Genomic DNA, 18,608 nt, shown 5'->3' on the forward strand with positions numbered 1-18,608 from the left:
TCAGATATCAAATAATATTTTAATTTCTGAATACTTTCAATTTTTTTCCTTGGAATATAACACACAAAGACTGGACCAAACAGTTTTCAGTTATTATAACTTTTACAGTATACAGAAATGTTGCACTTAAAAAAAAACCTTCAGTTTTTTTTCTTTAAAACACAAAAAACTGTAAACTCTAAGGTACTGAATCAACCACATTATCTATAAGTGCCAACAGTAGTGTTATTTTTTTTTGTCATGCTGAATTCAATGGGTTTTTTTCTTTTTCTTTAAAAAAAGGGAAAATATCAACAAGTATAATACAAAGAGCTTGCAAATATACAAACAGATAGAGGAACTCAGAAACAATTTAGGACAACTAGGCGGAACCCAATTTCATTCAAATTACAAAAAAGGTAACTTTGTGATGAGTCTCTCTGTGATTTTCTGTGTACATATATGTATGCATGTTTTTACCAAAATCATCTTGTGTCTTGGACACACACAATCTCCCTCCAAAAAAATACACAATTCCCTTCTAAAATCCATATTTTGCCATATATGCATTTATGTGTTTTTGTGTGTGTATATATGTGTGCATTGTATATACATAACACACATGCACACACATATATATACACATACATCTCCCAGCAGACAGGCTAGAGGCAGGTTGATCGTGGTTCACTTTAAAAAAAGCTATAATTATAGTTGCTGTAGCTTGAAGCTAAATTTTTGGCTGACCGGATTTAAGTGCGCTTCCATCTTTCTAGAATTATTTTGGGGTGGGGGTGTCTTTATTCCCAATTTTATGTTCTTCTCAGAAACCTTTCCAAGACAGTTTTAATTCTTTCAGAACATATACTTTTTAAAGGATACACAGTTCTTTAAAAAGAAAAGAAAAATGAAACCAAGATTATATCAAAATTATTATAGAACCACAGAATAAACTGGTTTGGAACCAGAATTTTTTTTTTTTTTTAAAAAAAAAACCAAAACAAAATCCTATAGGTGTACACAGACAATGTTGGACAAATCAATAATTTGGAGAGAGAGAGAGACAGAGAGAGACTGGGGGGGGGGGGAGAAAGAGAATTTTTCCCATTATGTTAATTTTCTACAGGTTTGCTTGTTTAAAAATGCACTTTGAGAGATTGCATTTCGAAGTTTTAACACCCCCTCAAAAGAAAGAAAGAAAGAAAGAAAGAAAGAAAGAAAGAAAGAAAGAAAGAAAGAAAAATAATTTTGTTCAAGACAGAGAGAAAGATAGAAATAGTAACTTGTGAAAGACAAGGGAATTTTAATGCATTGTGTAAAAAGTCCATTGAACAAGTCTCTCTTTTTTTTAAAAAAATCCATAGTCCATTCAAATTATTCTCCTCTCTTCTTTTTTAGCCAAGATGTGACATTCTCGCTTAACTGAAGGACGTTTACACAACCGCCAGACCCAATGTCACTCTCCATTCCTCTGTTCCAAATTTTCCATTTTTTTTGTTGTTTTGTTTTGTTTTGCTTTGTCCAATTTTCTGATCTGTGGAATTATTATTTTTTTTTCTCCTCTCGCCAACATATTATTTCCCCCCCCCTTTTTTTTTTCTCCTTTACTGGATGGCCATATACGGCCAGTTAAAACTGCTTCCGGATAGTAGCATATCTCTGATAAGGGTCTCTATGGGGGTTTTACCTACCAAACGGACGAAAAACAATTGCTCTATGACCGAGGAAGAGACCGTGCGAAGAGAAGGGAGGCGTAACAACAGTTTCCCAAAACGGGTGGGCTGGTTAGGATACTGACTCCTCACGTACTCCTCCAGGGCGCATTGGGACTTCTCCTGTAAACTTTCAACATGCGCTACGTCCGATAGACCACACGCATCTAGAAGAAAGGGGAGTGGGTGTCAAAGAGAAAGAAGAGGGAATCATCAGTGTTAAATAAGACGTGCTTTTTTTTTTTTTTTACACATGGACACACAGACCCATCCTTGCCACCGATGCAAGCACTGCAGTAAAATAGTGGACGCTCCTGTTCAAAATTGGTCATCTGACACCCCCTGATAGAAGAGGTTTAGGCCAAGGCCTTCAGACTTTCTCTGGACCGGAGTTCCAGCTCAGCTCGGCAACCAGGTCCTCTGCACCTCCGTGGAGGTTCCCAGCCCTTGCACCCTTCCACACACAAACACAAGGAGTTTTCTTTGATGTCTGTCTGTCTGTCTCTGTGTGTGTGTGCTTGATTGAGGAAGACAGCATGCTAAGCATGTGCTGAATCCCTCCCCCCCCCAGGATGCCTAGGTTTCTGTCTTAATTGCCCCCTCCATTCTGAAATTTGGGGGGGGGGGAGTGGGTGAGAGTCTGTCACCCTCTCCCCAAACCTGCAGAGATTTTTAATTTTTTTGCATGGTGTTGCGAAAAAGGAAGGTGTTCTCTCCCCCCCCCCCAAAAAAACCATATTGGGAAAAATAAATGATGCAAGACCTGACCGACAGAATAGGAGAGAGTTTTAAAGAAGGTAGATTCAGAAATTAGGTCTGTTCAGCTCCAGAGAATTGAGCCCTGCAGCGCCAAGAAAGAAAGGCAGAAAGGAAGACAGACAGACAGACAGAGAAAGAAAGAAAGAAAGAAAGAAAGAAAGAAAGAAAGAAAGAAAGAAAGAAAGAAAAGTGATTCCACCTAAAAGTGATACCGCAGTTTCCCCTCCATCTTTGAAAGTGATTTAAGTGGTCCTTTAAAACTGATCTTGTCAGTTTAGCTTATTCAAGGGCAGCCAAGCAGAATCTGATCTCTCTCTTCATTAGAGCTGTTTTCTCCCTCTTCCCCTCTTGCTGGCTTTAACACACACACACTCACACACAAATACAGCCGCCACATATAATATATAAAAATAAAATAAATACGGTTCCCCATCTGACAAGCTAAAATACAAGAAAAGCCCTTTTAATCAAAAGCTGCCTTAACTCAAGTTGTGACCTTAGCTGGCTGGGTAATGCACCAACGCATGCATATTTTGAAAGACATTAGAATCCCTGCCCAGGATCTATAGAAAAGGCCCAGGGAAAAAAGGACAGAGAGAAAGAAAAAAAGAAAGAGGAAAAAAAAATCAGATGCCTCTTTGCGGGCTTTCAAATACATGCCAGGCCCTGCGGTATATATGGGCATCTGAATTGGTCAGTCCCGCATCCGTTTCCGTCCCCTCCTGGTTTTATAACTCCACAAAATCAGATAACAAGTTTTATCTACCTTGGAAAGGCAATTTACATACAGATCCGCATTTTGCAAACAGTCATAAATTTTGCACTTTAAGGGCAACCGTGCCTTGAAGTGTTTCCCGGAAAGGGGAACAATATTAATAGCACTAATTGCAATCATAATCATAAATGCAGAAGATAAATTTCTTTGAAGTCAATTTTTGGAGAAGAGAAAGGTAGAGTTTGAAGGGAAAGCCCTAATAAATTCTTCCTCTTTTAAACCACACTCAGGTACAAAGAGACACTAACTTCACAAACACACTATCACACACACACACACACACACACACACAAACATACAGGTTTCATTTCTAGAATTGTTTCTGACACCCAGCTACATTTGAAGCTCAAATGATTTGGGTGGGGAAGGAAGATTTGAACAGGGGGAAAAATGCAATTATGGAAAGCAATAATATATAAAAGGAAGTTCAGGTCATGACCTAAATTTTGGACAAAGTCCAGAAAGGCACTTGGTTTCCCCCCAGATCACTCTTAACACAACAAAAACTGAATTGTGAGACTTTATTTTCTCATATAAACTGCACTTAGCTAGGCCAGTTTCCTGACAGTATGCTTATTTCTATATATGAGCATTTCACAAGCCTTGTCTGCATTTATATAGAGTGAACATTTTTCCAGGATTATTTATTATTTAGGAAAGAAGTACAAATTTTAAGATCTGACTACTTTCTCTTGACTATCAGGTAAACATTAGAGACCTGATCTCATGAATTGTTATTATATTACTCCGTGTAGTATAAAAGACAGACACAATTTGAAATTTTTCACCTCCAGAGTTAACCTCAGACGTCTTACTCAACCAGATGAACCATGGCTTATTAGATTTCATCATGCCTTCCATTATTGCTTTATAACTGTAGCACTATTTTACATAGGAGAAAGTTGACACAGAAATATATTCTCTCCCTAATTAGATTTTTTTCCTCCATGTTTGATGGTTCAAATGTCTTATTTTCTGTTTTTATCACTGGTTAAAATGGAGAGAGGGAGGACCCGTGGATTCTGCAATTTCTGAATGATAGTGGCCTTATATTTTATTGCAGTTATGGATGAAAAAATATAGTTAGGAAGTTTCGGATGAATAGTAAGCTGTGCTTTGGGAAACAGCATTTTAAATATGCCTGCCGTAGAGACATGCCTTACATTTTAACATTTCACATATTTTCTAAAGGAAGGGCAAAACCTGTCATTGTTTAGGCACTTCTAGTAGGCCAACCATTTTAACAGTGCAGATTATCTACTCTAACCACGTCTAGGATCAGATCAAGTTTGCTTATTCTAGTTGATGATGGTGGTTGTTATTATTATGAAGCTCAGCGGGCTATCTCCTGGCTTGGCGATCTTCGTTTATTTATTTTTTATTGAAGCAAGTTTCTTTATTGTTCGTTTTTCATTAAGCTGACCATTGTCATTTAGCAGTTTGCTGTCTTTCAGTGGTCTCAAAATGCGAAGCTGGGCTGTTCTGTCCACTGACACAAAAGCCAGAAGAATCCCCCTGAACTCAGTGGAACAACTCTAGAGAGTAATGTCCACACACTGACAGACACAGACACACACTTCCTATTCACAGCAATCAGAAGGGCTCCCTTAAAACAAAACGTCCCCTCTCATTCCCCCCCCCCACACAATTTATCCACTCTCCTACTCTTAGCAACCTATAGTTTCTTGGCTTCTTTTTAATATTTCTCTTTAAGTTTCTCAACTTTAACCTTAGGCCTGCACAGCTGACACAGAGAGGGCAGGATATGCCTCCCAGGCAAACCACAGCTCTAATCCCTCTGTCTCTCTCTCCCCAGCCCCAAAAGCCAACCAAGCCCACAACAAAACGCCCCAGAGAGCTCACCCCCCTTCTTCCAGGAAAACCCGAGAGACAGAAGGGAAAGAAAAAGATGGTGGTGATGGTGGTGAGGAGAAGGCTGGTTTCTGAGGCCGGACTCCCACTGCCTCCCCCCAAGGCAGAGGCAGCCTACCCCCCTCCACCCCAACCCAACAGAGCCCCCCCCTACCTGAGGTGAAGAGGACAATCGCCTTCAAGCAGCTGTATTCCGCCGAGTCCACGTGCAGGGCTTTGAGCTTCTCCACCTGCTCCTGGAAAATGCGTATGTGGTCCATAAAGGCGACCACGCGGTCGGCGGACATGGGCGAGGCGTGGAGGCCGGCGGCTGCCAAGAGCGGGGCGACGTGGAGAGGCATGGAGCACTGGGCGGCGTTGAGGACAAACAATTCGCTCCAGGTGAGCCTCAGGAGGGCTACCTGGTCGGTGATCTGCAGGTCGGGGAAGAAAGGAATGTTCCGAGCCCATTCCACCGCGCTGAAAAGCATCCGGGCGGCCAGCTCGCAAATGTTCTCGATCCCCATAATGTTGTTGGGCTGCATGCACTGGCTGCCGAAGCGAGAGGTCGGGTAAGGCTCTGCCCGCAGCAAGAGAGAAATATATCCGGAGAGGTACGAGTGGCAGTTCAGCGGGTCCCCGTTGGTTAAGGCGAACTGGCCGTGGGTCGGCTGTGTGGGTGGCATTCTGCCCCTCTGGACGGCTGCAGTGAATAAAAAAGAAACTACAGCAATTAATACCTGCATTGCTAGGGAAGGCTGGAGGGGATGGGGGACGGTGGGGATGGTGGTGCTAGCAGAACTACAGCTGGCTGGCTTTCTGGGGAGGGGGCAGCAGGAGGGAGAAGGGGGGGGGAGGAGGGAATCAAAGGGACCTGGGAAGGTCAAGACACTGACCCCTTTTGCACCGGCTGGAAGTAGAGACCTTGCATATTTGTGTGATAGTTGGGGGGGGAGGGGAGATCTGGACGTGGAAAGGGGACTAAGGATTTTGAGGGTTCAGCCGTGGGGGGTGCAATGCTAAAAGGATGAGCCCCTCCCTCCTCAAGACCCCAGCAGAAGCTGTTTGGAAACGGAAGCCTGGCCTGAAATTGTCCCAGGTTTCCAAACCGCCTGGCTTCTTCTGAATCCTTCTCGGCCTTGTCCTTCATAGCAGCCCTTTGCCTGCCCTTCTTTTTTTAAAATAATAATAATAACACAAAAACCTCTACAAAGGGGAAAAAAAATCAGCCAGGCCAAGAGGCGGATAGACAGATAGGGAAAGAAAGAAAAAAAGAAAGAGAAAGAAAGGGAGAGCGCGAGCCATCTCCAGCGCGGCTTCCCACTCCCTCTTTTCTCGAAACAGGCCGGAGGAAAAAAAGAAAGCAAAATAAATACAATAAACTAAACGCTGCCGGCGGGCTAGGAAGAAAATAAGAGATCCTCCAGAGCCCATTGTTGTATTTTCTCCCTTGTCCCAGCCGGGGGCGAGAGGAAGCGGGGGGGGGGGCTGCTGGAAAGCTGGGGGATTTTCTCCTCTGCAGAAAGCGGGCCTTGGGTTTTGTTCATAAATTTACGTGGTGGTGACAGAGAGACAGAGAGAGACAGAGAAAATGAAAGAAGCAAAGATTCACCGCCAAGAAAGCCGATTCGAGGCAGGCTAAGCAGGGGGGCGCTTGCCTGCGAGCTGACCCCCTAATGCTTCCCCCAAAGCCTCCGAGACCCCCCCCTCAAGTGAGAAAGCGGCTTTCAGCCCCCAAAACATTCAACCGGGGGCGGCTGGAGAGGGCGGAGAGGCGCGCTACGCCATTAAGCAGAAGCCGCGGCTCTCTCGCCCTTTCGCTCGCCGAGTTTCTCCGCCGCGGCGCTCGCTCCATCTTGCGCAAAAAAAAAAAAAGAGAATAAAAATAAAAAATAAAGGGATCTCTGCTGCTGGACCCCCCCCCTTTAGGCTTCCGACGCTTCCGAGGTCTGCTTTCCTTCCAGGGCTTCGCGGCCCCCCACCCACCCACCCCGCTTTCCCCGCGCCTGTGTCTTCTCAACGCCTCCGAAGCAGACACACAAAAATGAGCTTCTCTCTAAGCGGGGGAGCGTTTTTTTTTTTTATTGTCATTTCCCGAAGGCCGAAAGGACCTCGTGGAAGGAGAGGAGCGAGGCTCTCCGAGACTCGCGGGGAGCCGAGAAAAACCCGGCCGGAGTCTGCCGGAATTCCGATCGGGAAGCTCCGGCGAAAGGATCGATCGATCGGGGATTTATTTATGGGTTATATAGGGTTATTTACAGAGCAAGGGCGAAAAGGAAGGAGGCTGGAGGCCGGGGGGGGGGGGAGAGGCGGCGAGAGAGAACAAGGGAAAGAAGTTTACGCAGCTGAGATTGCCTGGAGCTTCCCTTCTCCTGTGTTGGGGAGGCTGACCTCCCCCCCCCGCACCCTTTCAGCCTTTTTTTTTTTTTACTGCTTTCCTTCCCGGGGGGATCCATTCGGGATCTGTCCCAGCTCCGGGAGACCCCCCCGACCCATTTCGAGGAGGGTGGGAAGCGGGAGGAGAGCGCGAAGAGAGAAAAGTTGCTTTGACTTAGGGCCGGGAGTCTAACCAAAGCCATTTTCGTCCTTCCATCCCCCCAAATAATCTAGAGACTCGAGGCGGTTTTCTCCCCTCGCCTCCTTTCCTCCCACAACTCAGGGGAACAATCAAACCCAGACCAGGGCTTTAAAAAAAAGAAAAGAAAGAGAAAGGAAAGAAATGAAAGAAAAGTACTGCCCGCACCTGGACTTGGTCCGCCAAAAGAAAACATACTTTACCAAAAAAATTAAAATAAAATAAAAAAACCAAGGAGCCAGTCCTCCGCAGGCTGGATTTCAGGTTCGTGGGTCCTGCTTATCCGGAGGAGGCTGTTCTCCCCGCGCCTCGACTCTCCCTCCCCGCCGACGGGTGAGAAATGGAAAACAAATGAAATTCCAATACCTTCCCGTCTCATGCCAACCTTCAGGCATTTCTTGAGGCGACAATATTGGCACTGGTTGCGGTGATGCTGGTCAATGGGGCAGTTCCGGTTCGCGCGGCACGTGTAGCTAAGGTTCCTCCGGACGCTGCGCTTGAAGAAACTCTTGCAGCCTTCACACGTAAATTGCCCGTAGTGTTTGCCGCTGGACTTATCCCCGCACACCACGCATTCGATGTGCTGCTGCTGCTGCTGCTTCTCCCCTTGAGTTTGCTGGCTGCCCGGGTTGGTCTGCACCGGGGTGCTGGGGGGCCCTCCTTGGCCCGGTGTCTGCGGGGTGTGGGGGGCGCCCGTCGGGGGTCCCGGCACGGGGGGCGCTTGCGAAGGCTGCGTTCCTTGCGGGCCGGTCACATCGTCCTGCGGGTCTCGCCAGGCGCCCACTACCATTGCCATATCTAAGGGACACCGTGGCCAAATCGCGCGCCCCCCCGTCGCTTGCTGTGGCCGCCGGATCCGCGTCTCCGGCCGGTTGCGCCTGCCGTTGGAGCCGGGGCGAGCTGTGCCGGTCTAAAGAGGAAGGGGGTCCACTTTTATTTCAGTTTATTTGTTCCCCCTCCGGCCTTTTTCCTCTCGCAGTTCACGCTGGCAAGTTATTCTTATTTGCTTGGCTGGAAGTTGCTCTGGAGTAGAAAGGGGCGCGTTGTAATCGGCGGCGGAGGTGGTTTTCTGTTAATTTCCCCCTTTCGCTCGCTCGTTGGGTGCTCTCCCCCCTCCCCCCGCTTTGCCGGTCCTTTCGTTCAGTTTTAATTTAATGCTTTCGGTGGAGGGGGGAGTGGTAGAAAAGGTGGTACGGCTCCCCCGTGCAATTGCAAAAGAGTCAATAAATGCGGGAAGCACACACACACACACACACACACACGCAAGCACGCGGCGGACAGGCACCGGAAAGTGGGTTGAGGAAGGAAAAGGGGAAAGCGGACGAGAGGGGGGAAAAAAGGAAAAGGGGAAAAAAAAGAGAGAGAGAGGCGACGAGGAGGGAGATTGTCTGTTAGCAAAAGAGGAAGAAAAGTAAAAAAAAAATTACAAAAGGGGGGCGGCTGGAGAGAGAGAGAGAGAAAGAGAGAGAGCGCGCGAGCGATCCCCTTCAAAGGTCCCTCCCTCCCTCCCTCCCTCTCTCTTGAAGCCGACCCGAGTTGCAAGAACAGAGGCGGGGGTCTGGGGGCCAGATCCAGCCAAGCCCGCAGTCAGCCATTCAGAAAAGCCATGGAAAGCAAGCCGGGAGAAAGCCCGGAGCTGCTCGCAGGAGGCGCAGGCGAGCCCCGGAAGATCCCACGCTCGGCACGCCGGCCCGCGGACCCGGCCTGGTTCCTGCTCCTGGCGGGGTTTCGATCAGATGCCCCGCTCGGAGTTTGGCGAAGCTGTAGAAACATCAACCGGGGAAGAAGGAGGAGGAGGAGGAGGAGGAGGAGAGAGGGGGGGGAGCGAGAGGGAGACGGGGGGGGGGAGATGGAAGGAGCCAAACAAAAACCACACGCGCGCGCACTCCCACTCACACACGCACCCTCCACGCGCTCACGCACCCGCGCGCGCTCCCAGGCACACACACACACACACACGCACCCCCTCTTCCTCCCTCCCTCCAAATCGGAAGTCTCTCCCGGCGTCTTCTCTCCTGCGCTCGGCTTCGCTCCTCTTGGGCCGTCGGCTGCTTCCCTTCTTCTTCTCTTTTCTTTCTCCTCCTCCCAGTTCTTCTTTCTTTCCTTTTTCCTCGCCTCTTTTTCTTTCCTCCTCCTCTTTTTCCTCCGCGGCTGCGGCTACTCCGGCTCTCCTTCCCCTTTCCTCCTCCTCCTCTTCTCCTCCTCCTCCTCCTCCTTTCCCTGCTGCTGCTGCTGCCGCCGTGGCCGCCGCTGCTGTCGTCGCCGCCGCCGCTTGCCCGCGCCTTATGCTACTCCCGTTTCTTTCGCAAGTGGGTCTCTTTAGCAAATCTGCTTCCTCGCACAACACATGGGGCGATAAGGGGAGGAGGAGGAGAGGGAAGGGGGGAGGGAGGCGGCGGGGCTGCAGGAGGAGGAGGAGGAGGAGTGAGGAGGAGGAGGGAGGATCGGGGGAGGGAGGGAGAGCGAGCCAGCCAGCCAGCCAGCCGGCGAGGGGGGCAACCGGCGTGAACTCTCTCCAGGCTTAGGAGCCCCCAGCCGGAGAGAGCGATAAAAAGGCGGCAGGAGCAAGAGGCGAGGGGACTGGACGCGGGGCTGAGGGCGGGGGGAGGGGGAGAGCGCCCCAGAGGGGGGGGGAAGAGGGGGGGTTAATAATAAATAGCAAGGGCAAATCTCTCTCTCTCTCTCTCTCTCTCTCTGCACCGGGGTTTGGCATGCATGTGAAAGTAGGAATCGCGGGGTGGGGAAGTGGTGGGGTGGTGGTGGGAGGGGGGGGGGGAGGCGGAGAGAAAGAGAGCAGGAAGACAAGAGGTTTCAGGAGCAGCGATTGCAAAAGAGGAGCGGGGAGGGGGCAGAAAGACAGAGAGAGACGGGGGGGGGGCGATTGCACAGGCACCCTGAGAGCTAAGGGCAGTTAGTGATAACGGCGGTGTAAACCCAAAATAATAATAATAATAATAACGATAACACTCGTAATGATGATCAAAGGGGAGGGGGGAAGGGGAAGAAGAACAAAAAGAAGAGAAAGAGAGAAAGAAAGAGAGAGAGAGAGAAGAAGGGGGGGGGAGGCGAGAATCCCAGGGATGCGGGAGAGGAGGAGAGGCGGGAGAGGGTGGGGGGGGGGTGAAAGGCCTGAATGCGATTTATCGGAGCCCGGCTGGGGCGAGCAGCGGAGGCTTTTCTCCGCGCTCCGCTCTCCCAGCTCTCTATATAGTGAACTTTGACACCGCGGCTGCAACTTAGCACACGTTGCCATGGCGACCGCTCGCCTTATAAGGCGAGAGGCTGCCTTTGACTGGTCAAAAGCTCGCGGACCTCCCCTCGCCCCTCATTGGGCAGTTTAGCCTTGTGCAGGGCTGGGATGGCGGGAGCCCGGCGGAAGTCCGCGCGGTCCTAGCGCGAGTCCCGTTCGACCCATCACTCACTTCTCTCTCTTTTCCGCCTTCTCCTCCCCACCCCCCACCCCCCGGTCGCTTTTCCATCCCCCGCCGTCCCCGTCTGTTTGTCTGACTTTGGCTTCCTCCCCCCCCCATTTTCCAGCCCTTCACTCCTTTTTCCCCTCTTCCTAATTCTTTAAAGAGGGATTTTTGGAACTCAGAGAGAGGATAGTAAGATCAGGAGGATGCATTATTATTATTATTATTATTATTATTATTATTATTATTATTATTATTATTATTATTATGGATCATCGCACAGTCAGCCAGATGTTCAGACTGGATTTGGCATTTTTGTCTACCTATCGAGTCCTTAACCAGGACCTGCGATAGGCAGATGTGGATGTTTGATGGTATTACAGATATCGTTATTATTATTATTATTATTATTATTATTATTATTATTATTATTATTATTATTATTATTATTATTATTATTATTATTATTATTACTACTATTCACATTATCCTTCTTTATGGCGACCGGTTTGTTTTGTATAAAAAAAATGAACTTGGTGTTGAAGCTGGAATTCCATGCAGGTGTTGTGTCTGTGTGCAGGGGTGCCTGCGTGCACACAAATTTGCAACCCTCTTTTGTAAGATAACAGGACTTTCTGGACTCTGTTGTGAGGTCGCCTTCTGAAAGGCTGAGCTATTTGCAGGAGAGTTACCCTGTTCTTTATGGGCCACTATTCTTGAGGCTGAATGGGGGGGGGGAGATGGGAAATTTGGGGAATATTGTGTGTGTTTGTGGGGGGGGGGAAAGGATAATCCCATTTGGGCTACAGAGGGAATTCAAGATACCTGGGCAAAAGATTTGAATCAAAATTTTGCACAACTAAGATCACTTCAGTGCTGAAATACCCGTTAAGATCCTTTGCGGCTTAAAGTTCTACAGGTACAGGGAGTGAACTTTTAATCACCTGGCATCTCCCAGGATAATGATAATAATAATGCAACCCACCATAATAATAACAACACGGCCTGACCTCTTTATCAGTCCAAACACTTTACAGTCTCTCTAATAATATTCTCATGCTGATCTTGCGGTTTGCACAGACTTAAAAGCCTGACTTGATCTCACCGTCTGAGCCAAGCAGTTAAAACTGGATTTCCAAGCGGAACATTTACAAAATCCTACCTCCAGGTTAAACCTCTGCTTCCCTTAATTCTGGGACAGACTGATCCTACCCTAAAGGTACAGACCTAGCCTCTCGCAACCTGGCTGGCCCTTACATGGGGCAGGCATCAATCAGCTTAACCCAGAGAGAATCAGAGAGAGGAGGTGATGGTCAACTTTAAAAGGGTGACCCTTAAACTTCATTGTTCCCTTGGGGTCCCTGCCATGGACGATGATGATTGTCTCCCACTTTTATGACTTTTGCTCCACGTTTCACACCTAAATAAGAAAACCTTAGAAAGAAAATGCATGCACCCACTTCAGGGTGCCGTTGTGTCTCCCAAGAGTGGAGGCTTCTTACCCAGGTACTTTTCCAGGGCCAAGGCAAGGAGAACAGAAAGGGGGGGGGGAATAGGACAAAGCAGGATTTTACTCCAAGAGAACACATTAAAAACCACGGAAGGGGTGGGTGGGTTCAGAGGTGCCCCCTGTTCACAGGATTCAATTTCTTCCCCCTAACCAAAGTCTCCTTGATTTAGTTCGCCACAACAATCCAGAACAAACAAAAGGAAACACCCCAACGTGGTGAGGGGTGTCCAGAACAACCCAATTAGTTTTTATTTTATAGTCTTGAGCTGCAGGGAACCGTTCAAACCTCACACGTTCAAACCTCACATCCCTGGAAATCCAGACCTAAGAAGGCATAAAGCTTATCAATCCCGGGCAAAGAAATAACACCTTTTCCGAGAAGGCAAACGAATAAGTAAATGAAAAAGTCTCAATAGGGTTAGCGTTAGATGGGAAAAGAGAGGACGGACACCCGTACAAATATATAATCTGTACAATGCGGCGTAGATGGATGCGGGTGGGTGTGATGGATATGTACACACACACACACACACACACACACACAAATACGTATAGCAATTTGCGTGAATGTATTTCTCTCTCCGTGTGTTTATGTATACTGAATATACTATACATGTAAGTGTTATTTTAGAGAAGCGGAGTTCAGCCACGCACAATTCGAAGAGAGCAACAAAAATCTCAAAGTGCGGGGGTCCCGCAACGACATTCCGCATTGGTCCCTATGCAGCCACTACCTCTATTCACAATACACTTTTTTGGGGTGGGTGGGAGGCGGAGGGGGTAGCAGAAAGAAAGGTGGTTGGTAAAGCTCGCAGGTGTGAGGAGGAAGGGCAGGAAAATGGAAATATGGCCCGCGGTCCACTTCTGGCCCAGTTTGAAAAGCCCGTCGCTCCTGCCCCTTCGTCGGATCAATTTCGAGGCGAGGGTGAAGAGCCCCCTCTGTCCTCAGGGTGGGGCCGGTTGGAAGGTCTCCCTCTCTCCGGTGCCCTTCGGGTGGCCGCGACCTAGCGCTTGGCCCTGTTTCCCGACCGCTCCGCGCTAAGAAACACGCCTGGCTTCCCTGTGTAACACAGGTCGCGTTCACACAACAAGCTAAAGCAGGTCAGAGAGAGAGAGAGAGAGAGAGAGAGAGATTAACGGCTGGGCCCTAAGCGGGGCTAGCTGTTGTAACCTTGTACGCGGGGGGCATGGCCGGGGCCAACCCAGAGCGCCTGGGTTAAGGAATAGCCAGGGCCGACGACTCACCCAGCCGGTTCACTTCGGTCGCCAGGTGAACCTGTTGCCGGCCAATGGAAAGTCTACAGTGGAACCGAGCTGGGGAGGGAGACCGATCCCCCCGCTCTCTCGCAGCCTCTGCAGGGAAGGGGGGCCTCGGTTCCTCCTGCGCGACTTCTTGCAGGCAAGATCAGCCCCGAGAAGCCAGCAGGGGGAAAATGAACAAGAGACCCAGAGGATCTCAGATCTCTCCCCCCCCCCCAGCACAAAGGCGACCCGAGAGAGACCGGCGAAGAGAAAGACGGCGGGGCCGGCTTTGTCTCAGGCAGAGTTTTTCTGGACCCGCGCGGGAACGCAAACGCCGCGGAAAGGGGACGCGGAGAAGAGGGAGCTGCCAAGCAGATCCAGTGGCGGAGCGCAGATCCCTTTCCCTTCTCTTCCAAAGCGCCGTCGCTGTTGCAAACGGGCGGGCGGGCGGACGTGGATGTTGGCCGGGTCGCAGCGGCGGGCGGGAGTACCTGGCTAGAGGGTTAGGATTAGCCGTAGGTAGCCCGCGCGTCGCGTGGGAAAGGAGAGCCGTCCGAGCGCGCAAGCCAGGGGCGACTCGCTGCTCAGCTAGCTAGGACCCACGAGGGCCGGCTCCTGCCGCGTTCTCGAGGGCTGTCCACTGCAAGGAAGAAAGCTCTGGATTCGTAGCCGGGACCCGTGCTTTCCCATTTCACCGTGAGGATGTGCTGAAAGGCGGTCTAATGCTAACTCTGAGGACGCCAGCAGTTGGAGTAAAGAACAAGTGTACAGCATCTGCCCCTTTGGAAAACTGGGGTTCAGTCCCGGAGAAATGGGGCATCTGAAAGCAAACCAAACCACGATGAAATGGGGAGAGGGCGAGAGGCAGGAGAAAGGAGGGGAGCAAAGCAGAAAGAAAGAAAGAAAGAAAGAAAGAAAGAAAGAAAGAAAGAAAGAAAGAAAGAAAGAAAGAAAGAGAAAGAAAAAGAGAAAGAAAGAAAGAGAGAGAGAGAGAGAGAGAGAGAGAGAGAGAGAGAAAGAAAGAAAGAAAGAAGGAAAGAAAGAAAGAAAGAAAGAAAGAAAGAAAGAAAGAAAGAAAGGAAAGAAAAAGTTGAGAATGGGGAAATCTCTTTCCCTTTGTTTTGGGCCTTTTCTCCTTCTTTCACTCCCCTGCCGGCCTGCATGTGGGTGGCAAATCGGAGCGGTCCGCTCTTTTCTCGGCGGATCTTTTGGGCAGCTCCCGCTGGAGGAAGGCGAGCCGATCACCCTTGCCCCTCCGGCCGTTCCCTTTCCCTCCCAGCTCCACCCGGAGACCCTCGAAGGGGTGCAAGTGGCCCAGGCGGCGTTCTTCTGATCTTTCAAGTCCACGTCATTTTTAACCACCGGGCTAGTGGCACTTCGAAAAAGCCCCAGGGGCTGTCAAAAGCGGGACCTTTTGGAGAATTTACAGTGCGAAATTAGAACATATGCTAGCGGAGAGCGAGAAGGACTGCGGTAGAGAAAGAGCGCGCCGGAGAAGGAGAGAGAGAAGGAGGGAGAGAGAGAAGGAGGGAGGGAGGGAGAGAAGAGGGAAAGAGAAAGGCTAGAAACGGGGGGGGGGGCAGAGAAGCTGGCTGAGAGACACCAGAAGTACAGTATGCGCCTGCCCCCTAGCGAAAGTCTGTCACCGGCATTAAAAAAAACAAGTCAACTTTCAAAGAAATGCTCTTAAAGTAAAAGGTACTTGTTGGGCGGCGGCGACGGGGGGGGGGGCTTTGCACAGAGAGGCAGGCTAACTAGGAGGACGGGGGCAGCAGGGTGAGGCGGGCAGAGAAGCCTCGGCCAAACTTCTAGAGTTTTTAAACATCTCCTTGGTTTCTTTGCGCCTCCCCCCCCCATCTCCCCGGACGTCGAATTTATCCAGGCAGGTTGAGCTGACCTCCGGACTTCGACCGAGCTTCTTCAGCTTCCGGGAAAAGCCTTTCTTTTCAAGGGAGGGGCGAGGGGTGAGAAGGGATGAGTTCGGGGATATTCCCCCCCCCTTTTCCTTTTACAGGCAAGGGGGCGAAGATGAGAGTGTGTTTCTGGCTGCAGGGCAGGGGGTCTTTTTTCCCCCCCCCGAAGGCCTATTTATTTATTTTTTTAAAAAACCATACCGGCGGCGTGATGATTTTTAATCCCCCCCCCCAGTTCCACGCAGCGCGCATACGCGCGCCCAACACACACGCGCGCGCGCGCCCAAACACACACACACACTCAAGAGTTGGACGGGGCCAAACAAAACTTTGCGCCCGAATCGTGGACCCAACCACGGATTCCTCCTGGCGACGGTGAGTACCGCTATTTATTGATTTTTATCAGAAACTGTGAGCGCCCAAGGGGGTCGGCTGGGGTGGGGGGGAACGACTGACTTGCTGAGGGAGGGGGGAAATCAAAATCCAATCCAGCTATTCCTGCAAGGAAGGAAAACAACAACAACAGCCCCCAACCCAGCCCAGCTAACCTGCACGTGGTTACAATCTGGGGGATAAATTCTTATCTTCGGGTTCCCTCCACCCGCCCCCCGCCCCCGCCCCAACTCCAGGCGCTCCTCTTCGTCAGCTCTTTGCTCAAACCCCACGTTATCATCAACCTCTCCGGCGGTTCCTTGGAACGGCTCCCCGAACCTTCTCGCGCGGTTGGCGGTGGGGTTGGGGAGGTGGGCTGCCGGTAAGTGTCTGCAAGAAGCGAAGGGGCTGATCCCCGCCGCCCGTCCCCGTTAAGTGAGAAGCCTTCCCGCGACAGTACGCCCGCGCACCAACTCCTTTCTCGGGGTAACGTCGGGAGCAGAAGTCCGTCCAACTCGCCCCAGCACGCGTCACCTTTTGCAAAGAGGTCCCCAACTCTGTTCTGCTCTGCTCCGGGGGGGGGGGGCGTTGACTTTGGAAGGCAAATCCCAGAGTGGGATAATACCGACTTAGCAGGCAGTAAGCTTCAGAGTGCAACACAAAAAGCTCAACACAATCGCACGTCCCCCATCCCAGAATAATAATAAACCATAATAATATAGAAAAAGGTAGAGAAAGAGAGACATACTCCCCCACCCCACCCCCCCAAAAAAACCGCGTCGCAAGGAAGGGGAATGGGGAGGGAGAGATAGAAAGAAAAAGAGATTTAAAACGAGAATTAAACATACCCAAAGTATATTTGCTTTGTTCAAGATCCCAAATCGCTTGCATCTTCTTCTTTAGTTGGGCAGCGGTTGGCAAAAATTGCTTTTAATTGTTATTATTATGATTATTGTTTTGCCCCTCCCTCCCTTAGGCTGTGAAGACGTATCTTCTTGGTGTTTATCTAAGCGGTTGTGCAAACTGTTTTTTTTTTTAAAAAAAAAAAAGCAAGGGGAGGTTGGGGGGGGGAAGAGAGAGAGAGAGGAAGAGAAGGGGGAAAAAATTACAAGGGAAGAAAGACGAAAGGGTGAGATATTTCCTAGTCTAGGAAGAAACGTGTTCCCCCCCCTGTGTATTCTTCTCGTTAAGATTTTTTTTAAAGGGGGTGGTGGTGGAATTATATAAATATACACACACAGTCGGGGGATGAGTTTCTCCACGGTAGTGGAAGAATGTAAGCCTTTAAAAAAATAGGGGGGGGAGAAAGGAAAGAGCCCCCACCCAAATGTTAAAAGATCTGTCGCTGTTCTCACTCCTTAGAAGGAAGAACGTCTGATTACACCTTGTTTGGGGCTGGAAAGACGAGACTTTGAGAACACACACACACACACACACACACCCTGACACACAGACACACATACAGGCAGACACCCCTCCCCCAATGGAAGAGGAGAAAGAGGAAGGGGGGGGAAAGAAGCTTCCAAATTAAATGTGTATTGTAGAAAGATGAAAAACAGATCTCAAGGTAAAAAGAGGGCTTATGCGTTTGGATGAAAACGAGAGTAGATTAAAAAAAAAACACCAACCCAGCAATAACAAACTGCATTTAAAGCCTAAAATTGCAGCTGCCTGGGGGGGAGGGGGGAGTCCGAAGCTTCAAATTCTAGGTCTTTTTTTTTTTTTTTGGCTTCCTTTCCTCCCCTAGTGCCCCCTCCTTTGGCTGCATTCACACAACACGCTCTCCCCCCCCTCCTCCTCCGGGTTAGTGAAGTAACCCGCTCTCCGGTTCGAATGGACTTCAAAGGCTAAGGGAGCGCCCCCTGTCCCCCCCCCGCGAAAAGCTTAAGCGAAGGCAAGAACCGACCAAGCTTAACTTGTCGTAGGAATGCAGGCACCCAGGTTTTGGGTTCGGCGGTGCCTCGCGAGAACGGCCGCTGGCTCCCCGCTGCGGGAGCCCCCCTCCCTTCCAGGTCGTCCACGGGGAACCCCCCCCCCCCAACATTTGCCTCCCTTGGTTCCTCTGGTTGAAAGCGAGTCAAGATACAGCGGCTTTCTTTTCCCTGTGTAAGCAGAGGTTGGTGCCCCAAGTAGAGAAGGGAAAGGGGGAGAATGGTCGGTGGGAAACCTCGCTGGTCCTGCTGGAACGGCCAGTGGGTGGGAAGCAAAGGGAAGTGGTGGGCCAGACGCTGTTAGTTCACGCTAAGATTTCCAATTGGTACAGAGTCGCTTTTCTCTAGTCAGTGGTTTCCTCTTTTTGAAGGAAAGGATTCTTTGAAAAGATAATTTTAGGGCAGTAACTGATGGGGCTGTGTGTGTGTGTGGGAGAGAGAGAGAGGCAGAGAGAGAGAGAGAGAGAGAGAGAGAGATGGGGTAATCAGTCACAGTAGTCGGGGAAAGCAAATTGTCCCAATGGCGAAAGGTTCACACCTTTATTTTTGTTAGATTCAGGTTTTCCGGTATTCCCA

General features: G+C 49.7%; 1 protein-coding gene and 1 long non-coding RNA gene across 4 annotated transcripts in view; one reads left to right on the forward strand and one right to left on the reverse strand.

Moving 5' to 3' along the window:
• NR2F2 (nuclear receptor subfamily 2 group F member 2) lies at positions 1-17,576 on the reverse strand. Of its 3 annotated transcripts, none has more exons than XM_039361823.1 (3): positions 16,950-17,576; positions 5,252-5,779; positions 1-1,858 (listed from the first exon to the last, which is right to left on the reverse strand). In XM_039361823.1, the coding sequence occupies exons 1-3, from the start codon at positions 16,990-16,992 to the stop codon at positions 1,584-1,586; spliced, it is 846 nt and encodes a 281-aa protein (XP_039217757.1). In that variant the 5' UTR covers positions 16,993-17,576; the 3' UTR covers positions 1-1,583. The 3 variants fall into 3 exon arrangements, with proteins under 3 accessions (XP_039217757.1, XP_039217755.1, XP_039217756.1); XM_039361821.1 differs by lacking the exon at positions 16,950-17,576 and adding an exon at positions 8,018-9,956 and having other exon boundaries at positions 5,252-5,800; XM_039361822.1 differs by lacking the exon at positions 16,950-17,576 and adding an exon at positions 8,018-9,952.
• LOC120316351 overlaps positions 15,599-18,608 on the forward strand; it is a 14,197-nt gene continuing 11,187 nt past the window's right edge. The window contains exon 1 of the long non-coding RNA XR_005558941.1: positions 15,599-16,104. This is a non-coding gene — a long non-coding RNA (uncharacterized LOC120316351). The remainder of the gene's footprint in view (positions 16,105-18,608) is intronic.

Source organism: Crotalus tigris, unplaced genomic scaffold (assembly GCF_016545835.1).
Source record: "Crotalus tigris isolate CLP2741 ecotype Arizona unplaced genomic scaffold, ASM1654583v1 scf7180000019364.2947544272:3078424, whole genome shotgun sequence".
Taxonomy (NCBI): domain Eukaryota; kingdom Metazoa; phylum Chordata; class Lepidosauria; order Squamata; family Viperidae; genus Crotalus; species Crotalus tigris.